This window comes from Corvus brachyrhynchos, unplaced genomic scaffold, assembly GCF_000691975.1.
Source record: "Corvus brachyrhynchos isolate BGI_N302 unplaced genomic scaffold, ASM69197v1 scaffold58, whole genome shotgun sequence".
In the NCBI taxonomy this organism is placed as follows: domain Eukaryota; kingdom Metazoa; phylum Chordata; class Aves; order Passeriformes; family Corvidae; genus Corvus; species Corvus brachyrhynchos.
Genome location: NW_008239539.1, coordinates 1,642,661 through 1,650,464, shown reverse-complemented (window position 1 = coordinate 1,650,464; position 7,804 = coordinate 1,642,661). Strand labels below are relative to the sequence as shown.

At 58.8% G+C, this 7,804-nt stretch overlaps 1 protein-coding gene across 5 annotated transcripts in view; it reads left to right on the top strand.

The window, feature by feature from the left end:
* The first annotated feature begins 5,946 nt into the window (after window positions 1-5,946).
* CCDC78 (coiled-coil domain containing 78) overlaps window positions 5,947-7,804 on the top strand; it is a 15,512-nt gene continuing 13,654 nt past the window's right edge. For all 5 annotated transcript variants that reach the window (XR_001864314.1, XR_001864313.1, XM_008639131.2 and 2 more), the window contains exons 1-4: window positions 5,947-6,503; window positions 6,734-6,862; window positions 7,038-7,124; window positions 7,356-7,535. Coding sequence is in view for 3 of the 5 variants with exons in the window: in XM_008639131.2 (XP_008637353.1) it covers window positions 6,471-6,503; window positions 6,734-6,862; window positions 7,038-7,124; window positions 7,356-7,535 (429 nt within the window). In the remaining 2 variants the exon portion in view is untranslated. The remainder of the gene's footprint in view (window positions 6,504-6,733; window positions 6,863-7,037; window positions 7,125-7,355; window positions 7,536-7,804) is intronic.

Below are 7,804 nucleotides of genomic sequence, written 5' to 3'. Positions count from 1 at the left end.
GTCGGGGCCCGGCGCGGGCCTGGCCCCGGGGGACAGCCTGGCCGGAGGCAGCGGCACCGGCACGGGCTCCTCGCTGCTCCCCCGGCTCTGGGACTGCCTTTAGGGCAACTCGGCAATGGGGCACGGAATGAGATGTCCAGGAACCTGATGGGGGTTCTGCAGAGGGTGGTCCTGCCAGGGATGGGGGTTGTGTGGGCTTTGAGTGCGGAGGGAGGAATGGGGTAACCTCGCAGGGTGTCCCACCACCGCACCCTGAGCTCCGGGAGGGTTCTGAGCAGCAGCACTGACCCTTCCCTGCCTTGCTCTGCCAGGGATGCCCTGGGATAAGCCCTGGCAGTGGGTCCTCACTTTCCGTCAGGACACAAAAGCCACACGCTGGGGCTTGGAGCATCCACAGGGATTAAAGGTTTGGGGATCATCTCTAGTACGAGATGGGCTGAAACACCTGAGGGTTTGTGGGGATGCAAGTGGGAAATCAGCTGGAAAATGGGGAAAAAACTCTTCCCTGTGTGGCACTGAAAACCTCGGGGCAGAACCCTCAGCCCCTCCTGTGGGCATTTTCCCATTTTCCCTCCTGTCGTGCCGTATGGGTGGGGATGGTGCTGGGAGCTCTACCCCCTGCTCTGCCCAGTGCTTCTGTGCCAAAGAGGAAACAGAGAGCAAAGCCAGGGGCCCCCTGGTGAGGTGGTGGCTGTGGGGGTGCCCCGCTCCTCTGCCAGGCCCCCATCCAGCGGGGTCAGGATGGATGATGCTCCAGGGCTGGCAGATCACCCTCTGCCCCTGGCAGCTCATCAAAACCACCCTGGGGAGGCCGCTGACCCCATCCTGTGTCCCAGGTCATTTCCCCACCAGGCTCCAACACAGCTTCTGTGGAATCTTTTACCAGTTTCCAGGAAAGAAAAAGAAAGAAAAAGCCCCAGCAAGAGGAGCCCTGCGGCCAGCAGCTGCCGGATGGAAAAGCCATGGCTCAACCTTCCCCTGTCCTGGTAGCCCCCTTCTTCCCTGGAGGTGCACCAGGCTGGCACCACTCACACCCACACCTCCAGGAACAGGCATCTCCCCCTGGGGTTGCTCTTCTCAGCCCTGGTTCCCCCAGGCTGGTTTGGGAGGTGCAGCTGGAGCAGGGATTCTCTCCCCCACCATTCCCACACCTTGCTCCCACCTTGCCCCTTCCCACGGGAGCCTGGCATCTCCCCAGCTCACATCTCGGCCCATGGGAAGAGGTGTTGGAGGGAGACATCCAGGCTCCAGCCTTGCCACCCAACTTTCCCACAGGCTCTGTTTTCTCTCTTCCCTTTTGGCCCGGAGTGGAATTCTCCTCCCCCTCTATTTTAATCCTGTCTTCTGGGAATTTATAGATCAGGAGGGAGAAATGAGGGATAGGGATACATGCGCCCACTAATAGGCACTGAGCACATATTGACACAAGGTGTAATCAATCTGGAAGCTAGAAAGAGCTGAACCAGCACAGCTCAGCCAGCCAAAACCCACAAAACCTCGTTGGGAAGTTTAAACAAGCCCTGCCTGCAGCTGGGAGCAGGTTTATCCCTGCCTCCAGCAGGGGTAATATCAATATTTCCCTCCCCAGGGGAAATATCAAACGAGATGCGATGGGAAAATAAGGAGGGTAAATAAGGAAATCCCTTCCCAGTGTGGGTGTGGTGCAGGGAGGAGCTGGACCCATCCCCACCTTTAGAGGTCCTTGAAGCATCTCCTCTGGGCCTGGCTCCACCTTTAGACCTCCCTGGGGACCTCTCCTCCGGATGTGTCCCATCTCCTGTGGTGGGAGATGCTGGGACCCTGCAGGTGCTGGTCCCTGCACCCCAGGCCCCCCCATCTGCCCAGGGAACCACAGCTCCACCACGGGGACCTGGGTTTGGGGGTGTCCCCTTCCCAGGGTGCCCCTGGCCAATGTGGGGACCCCCCCATCTGATCCCCTCACTGCTCCAGCTCCAGCAGATAAACTCCCCAGGCCGGGACCAAAGTCTGAGCCCCTCCCCTGGTTGCCATGGAGAAGGCTGTAATGGTGTTAGGAAAAGCAGCAAAATCATAAAAAAAGTAGTTTTAAAACCTATTTAAACTCTAAGGAATCATTTACCTTCCCCAGCAGCCCCCCTGTGCCTGCAGGTCCCTCCCCAGGGAGCTTCCCAGTGCCTTTGGGTGGGACATGCCACCAGCTGTCCCTGTTCTGTCCCTGGGCTGGCTGAACTGGGGAGGGGACAGTGCTGGGCCACATCTGCTGTGGGACCCCGGGACATCCCTGCTCCGTCCCCACCCAGCCAGGGTGAGTGACCAGGGACACTCTGGACACCGGCAGGGACAGCACCCGCCCAATGAGCCCTGAGGGGAGCAGGGAGGTGACACGTGTGGCGTTGTCACAGCTGAGTTAGGGAGTATTTTTAGCAAATCTTGCCAAATATTGTCCCTGTCTGGAGGAGAGCATCTCACGTTGCCAGGGCAACCAGCACTCCTGCTCCTCGTTCAGGACCAAAAACGTGCCCGATAAAGATGGGAGGGGTGACACCAGCACCACAGAGCTTGTGCCATTCTCCAGGGGACACCAGCAGGGACCAAGCCCCAGGAGTGGTGCTTTGCCTGGTGCTCACTGACCTCCCACCTTTCTGGTCATCCTGGTCCCTGCTACAGGAGATGGGCACCAAGGAGTGGTGGCAGCTACTGGCAAAGGTCCCCACGGGCATCTCTGAGTGCCACCTACTGCCCTGCCACGGCTGCAGAGCCCGTGTGGGAAGTTGGGAAAGGTGCTCCCAGGGATGCCAAACCCTGGTGGCCCACGTGGCCACGCGGAACCGCATCACCAACACCAGCCTGGCCGGACTGGTTGGACTGGGAGAGGCAAGGATGTCCCCAAGACATGACTCAGGGTGGCCAGGGCCATTGCTGGAAGCACAGATGGGACAATTCCCAAACACTGAGGTGTGGGGAGAAGAGGAGCCCTGGGAGTGGGAATTTGGAGGCAATGGAGGCAGGGAATGGCAGGAGAGCAGTGGCTGTCAGAGTGGAACTGGGCTGGGGGAGTGAACAGAGGGATCCTGATGGCAGGACTGATCCTGATCAGCAGGGCTGATCCTGATGGCAGTGCCAGGGTGGGTGGGGAGAGGGGAAAGGCATTTTCCATGTTCTGTGTCAGCTCTGCAGACCTGGACATCAGCTTCCTGCTGGATGGAGGGAGCAGCCTGGTCCTCGGGGTGCCTGGCTGGAGCGATGGGGTGAGAGTGGGGCAGAGGGACCCCGGCTTCCCTCCTGCCCGTGATCACAAGGCCATGACCTCACTCCTTCTGCCAGGGTGTCCCTGCCTGCCCCATCCCAACCCTCCTTCCAGTCCTGCAGGGAAGCCCCTGGAGATGCCAGGGTTGACAAAGGGGACGTGGGGTGGCAGTGGGTGCTGGCAGCCCACAAACCCAGCACCTCCGGGGCTGCATCACCAGAGGGGTGATCAGCAGGGTAGGATTCTCCCCCTCAGCCCCCCTGGAGCACACACACATCCCACCTTGGGATCCTGGGCCAGAGCAGGCCTGGATGGGTCAGAGCAGACCCAGAGGGAACCATGGAGGTGGTCAGGGGCTGGAAGAACCTTTCCTGTTCTTTGTGGGGGAGCTGGGAGAGGTTCTTCAGCTCCCTCCTCCTCTCCCCTCTCCAGCCTGGGAGACCTGGGGCTGTCCAGCCTGGAGAAAGCCTTGTGGCAGCCTGAGGGCTTGGAAAAGTGACAGAAGCTTTTCCTCAAGCCAGGAGAAAGGGTGATGGTTTTAAACTGGAAGAGGGTGGGTTTAGGTTGGACACAAAGAGGAGTTGGGGGGGATCGGTGGGAGTCGGGCTCCCAGAGGATTCCCCATCCCTGGGCTGTGGCACCTCAGGCGTCCCGGGTGCCAGGGTACTCCAGCGGCATCCCAGGAGGAATTTGTCAGATCCGGGAGCGGACGCGAATTCCCTTTGCTGGCGCTGGAAGCCAGATGGAGCCCGTCACTGCGCGACCGCCGTGCGGCCCTGCCGAGAGCTCCGGAGAGCGCGGGGCTGCTCCCCCTGCTCCGCTCGGGGCTCCCCTGCGGGGCCACAGGGTCCCCTGGAGGGCACAGGGTGGGGTGTGACCCCGCCGAGGGCTGCCAGGGCTGGGGAGAGCTGACAACACACAGCGGGATCGGGCCGGCGGCTGCGCGCTCCAAAGCTGCCCCTGGAGCTCCTGGATTTCGGAGCGGTTTCGTCTCCCAAAGCTGCATTCCCGGGGCTGTGCTCAAGGTGTCCCTGACGAGAAGAGTGAAAATCCCTCAGGACAGAGCTGGGATTTGCATTTCGATCTGGTGGGGTTGTGTGGCTCAGTCCGGAATGGTGCTGGAGATTCCGAGCTGCAGTGACACCCCAAAACTTCATTTCTCAGCCCGAATCTGCTTTTTTTTGTGGTGTTGCCCAGGACAAAATTGGCTTCGTATTCCCAACCCGTGGGAAAAGCGGTCGCTGTCCGTCCTGGTGGCGGCACGGGTGCGTTCGCAGACACAAAGCCGTGTTTGCGCCCGGGAATTGCCCTCTGCCGGGTGCGACGGGCTCCCCGCGGCTCAGCGAGCCCCCAGCTGACGGGTGGGGCTGCTCCCCCCCCAAACCGGGGTCTCGGGGTCCAGGACAGCATCCGAGGGGTGGAGGTGCCCATCCTTGGGGTGTCCATGTGGGGCTGGGACCCGTCGGGGGGTGGAGTTGCTGCTCAGCTCCTCCGTGCTCCCGAGCCCCCCCCGAGGCTCCCGAGCTCCCGGCGCCGTGGGCCGGGTGTGAATTCGGCTCCGCGCTGGGTGTGAAGAGACTGTGAATTCTCATCAACACTTTCATTACCTTAATAAAATTACTTCAGGTCTGTTAAGTTCTTTTGCAGAAAAACAAGCCGTAATTGCAGGCTTTGCTCGCTTTCTCCTTCCCCCGAGCCCCCCCAAACGCTCAGCCCCTGCGTCTGGCCTCTGCGGACCTTCCCTGAGGGGCTCTGGGGTCTCCTCCGGCAGCCTGGAACAGGTGAGGAGCTCTGCTTGTCACGGGGCTGCTGTCAGGATGGCCCCTCTTGCTCTCATCCCCTGAGCTCTGACAGATCTAAGGAGTTATTCAGAGCTCTGGGCTTTTTTGAACATCATATTGTCAAAGCTTTTCTTCTGTGGGAGATAGATTCTTACCTAAACTCACCCACTCTACAGAAATAGCAGCAATAATAAGCCTGAAATGAGGAGATTAAGAGCTGGAATTCATTTTAGAATCACAGAAGAGTTTGAGTTGGAAGGGGCCTTTAAAGGTCTCCTGGTCCATCTGATTTTACTCCTCTTCAAGGTTTTCCAGGCTTCCCCACTCTGCCCTGCACTCCCTGCTACCCTCACTCTGACCTTGGAGATTCTGCAAGAACTTTGGGCTGTGGGATTTGTCCCATTCCAGCCTGGCAGGTCCCAATTTGGAGCCAGCAGCAGCACACAGACCAGCACAGCCCGGATTTAGCAGTCTGGGCTAATCCAGGCTTGTTTCAGTGCATGCTTTGCTTTAAAACGTGTTTTTCCACGCAGCATCTCTGATGTGAAAGGATAAATTGGGAAAGGTCTTTTAGCTGGGGCTGAACTCGGAGATCCTGGGACCTTTTGGGCAGCTCATTGGCACAGGAGGTTCGAGGGCTGCAGAGATCAAGGGAAAGTTGCCTGGAAGCAAACTGGATACTACGGGATGGTCTCGGAGCAGGTGGTTGGATTAGTGGGTTAATTAACAGGTTGATCAGACCTTGGAATCATGGAATGGTTTGGGTGGGAAGGGACCTTAAAGCCCATCCAGTTCCACCCTCTGCCATGGACACCTTCCCCTGTCCCAGGCTGCTCCAAGCCCCATCCAACCTGGCCTTGGGCACTGCCAGGGATCCAGGGGCAGCCACAGCTGCTCTGGGCACCCTGTGCCAGGGCCTGCCCACCCTCCCAGGGAACAATTCCTTCCCAATATCCCATCCATCCCTGCTCTCTATTCACTCTAAATTTCTCCTCTGTTACTTTAAAATCTTTCCCCTTGTTCTATCACCATGGAAAAAGTCACTCTCCCTCTTTGTTGTCAGCCCCCTAAAGCGCTGGAATATCCCTGCACAGGAGCTGGAGGCCAAACCTACAGCCAGGTTTGGGAACAGTCCATGACAAAGGCTGGTACCCCCTCACTGGCAGTATTGCTGCCCTGGGGGTGCTCCTGAGCTGCTGGTTCCAGTCTCTGCTGTGGGCTGAGCTGGGAATACAGAAACCTCCTGGGAAGTGCCATTGCTCTCCCTCTAGCAGCTCCCAGGGTGGCTGTGAGATTTGGAGCCACCTTAAAACCGAGGTGGAAGCCGCACCCTCTGGTAACCACAGTTGGTAGCAACAGCGCTGGACCTCCCGGGAGACGTTCCTTAGAGATCCTCGGATCCTTCCTTGGCTTCTCAGCCGCTGCCTGCCCAACTCTGTGCAGAGATCCCGGCCTCTGAGCACATGGATCTTGGGATTGTTGCAGAGAATGAGACTGTGAGTACTCTGACAGAGCGCCTCGCTGACTGAAAATTCAGGTATGAAGGTCCACAGCCCTTCCCAGGTCATGGAAGCAGCGCTCTGCCAGGGAAATCCCAGCTACAGGGGAGAAATGGCAGCTGGAAAGCCTGGCTGGAATGCTGGATGTGCTGAACTCTTCCAGCAGTAATGGTGGGAGGGTGGCAGGGGGAGAGGAGGGCTCAGCCGGAGCTGCTCTGCGCCTGCAGGTGCAGCTGGAGGACAGGAACGAGGGGATGCACCACCTTGGAGACCCCCAGGAGGAGATGGGGAAGCTGCCTGGCTCCAAGACAGATTTCCCAGGCAGGATGGTCCTCAGTGAAGAGGAAAAACTGAAGGTAAAACTTTGGGAGTTGGAGAGAACTGAGCTGTGAAGCCGTGTGAGGCCAGTAGAGCCACAGTGGAAAATCTGGGGGGAAATTCCTCCTCTAGAGGGGGATGTGTTGTGCTCAAAACATCACACTGGCCTCAGAATCCATCCACGGCCTTCACCGAATCCTTCCTCTCTCCCAGATTTCCAAAGACCTCGTGGATCTCCAGATCGAGACAAACAAAATGAAGGAGCGTTATGAGACTGAGAACTTCGAACTGAAAAATACGGTACCCACGTTTTGGACTAGCCCATTTCAGCCCTGCCAGTACCTCCATCCAGCTCTGCAGCTCCTACACACCCACCTTGCTGTGCTTGGCATCTTCTCCCGGCTTTAGATGGAGCTGAATTCCGCCCCCCCCCTCCCCAGCTCCCCAGATCCCAGGAACTCCCATGAAATCATCTCCCTGTGCTTGCTGCTGGCCTGGGCCACATCTAATCCTGCTGCCTCCCCTGTGCAGCTCCAGGCCCTGGAGAGCCGAGTGCAGGAGCTGGAGCTGTGCAGTGCCAGGGTCACGGAGGAGCGAGATTCCTTGCGGGAGCGCCTGCAGGTCCTGGAGAGCAGCCGGCAGCAGCTGGCGGAGGAGTTCATCATCCTGAAAAGCAACTACCTGGCCCTTGGCAGAGAGCTGGACCAGGAGGTGAGAGAGGCCACAGAGCTCATCCCAGGGATCCCAGCTCCACCTCACATTTCCCTGCTGTGCAGGTACCTTGGTTGGCTTTGGGTTGTGCATCCCTGTCTCAGCTCAGGTCCAGGGAGGCTTCTCATGCAATTGTACAAAGGTTCTTGTTGAGGGGACCTCTCAAAGGCCACCGAATCCACAAAAACCATCCAGTGCCACCCCTGCCATGGCAGAGACACCCTCCACTGTCCCAGGCTGCTCCCAACCCCAAGGTCCAAACTGGCCTG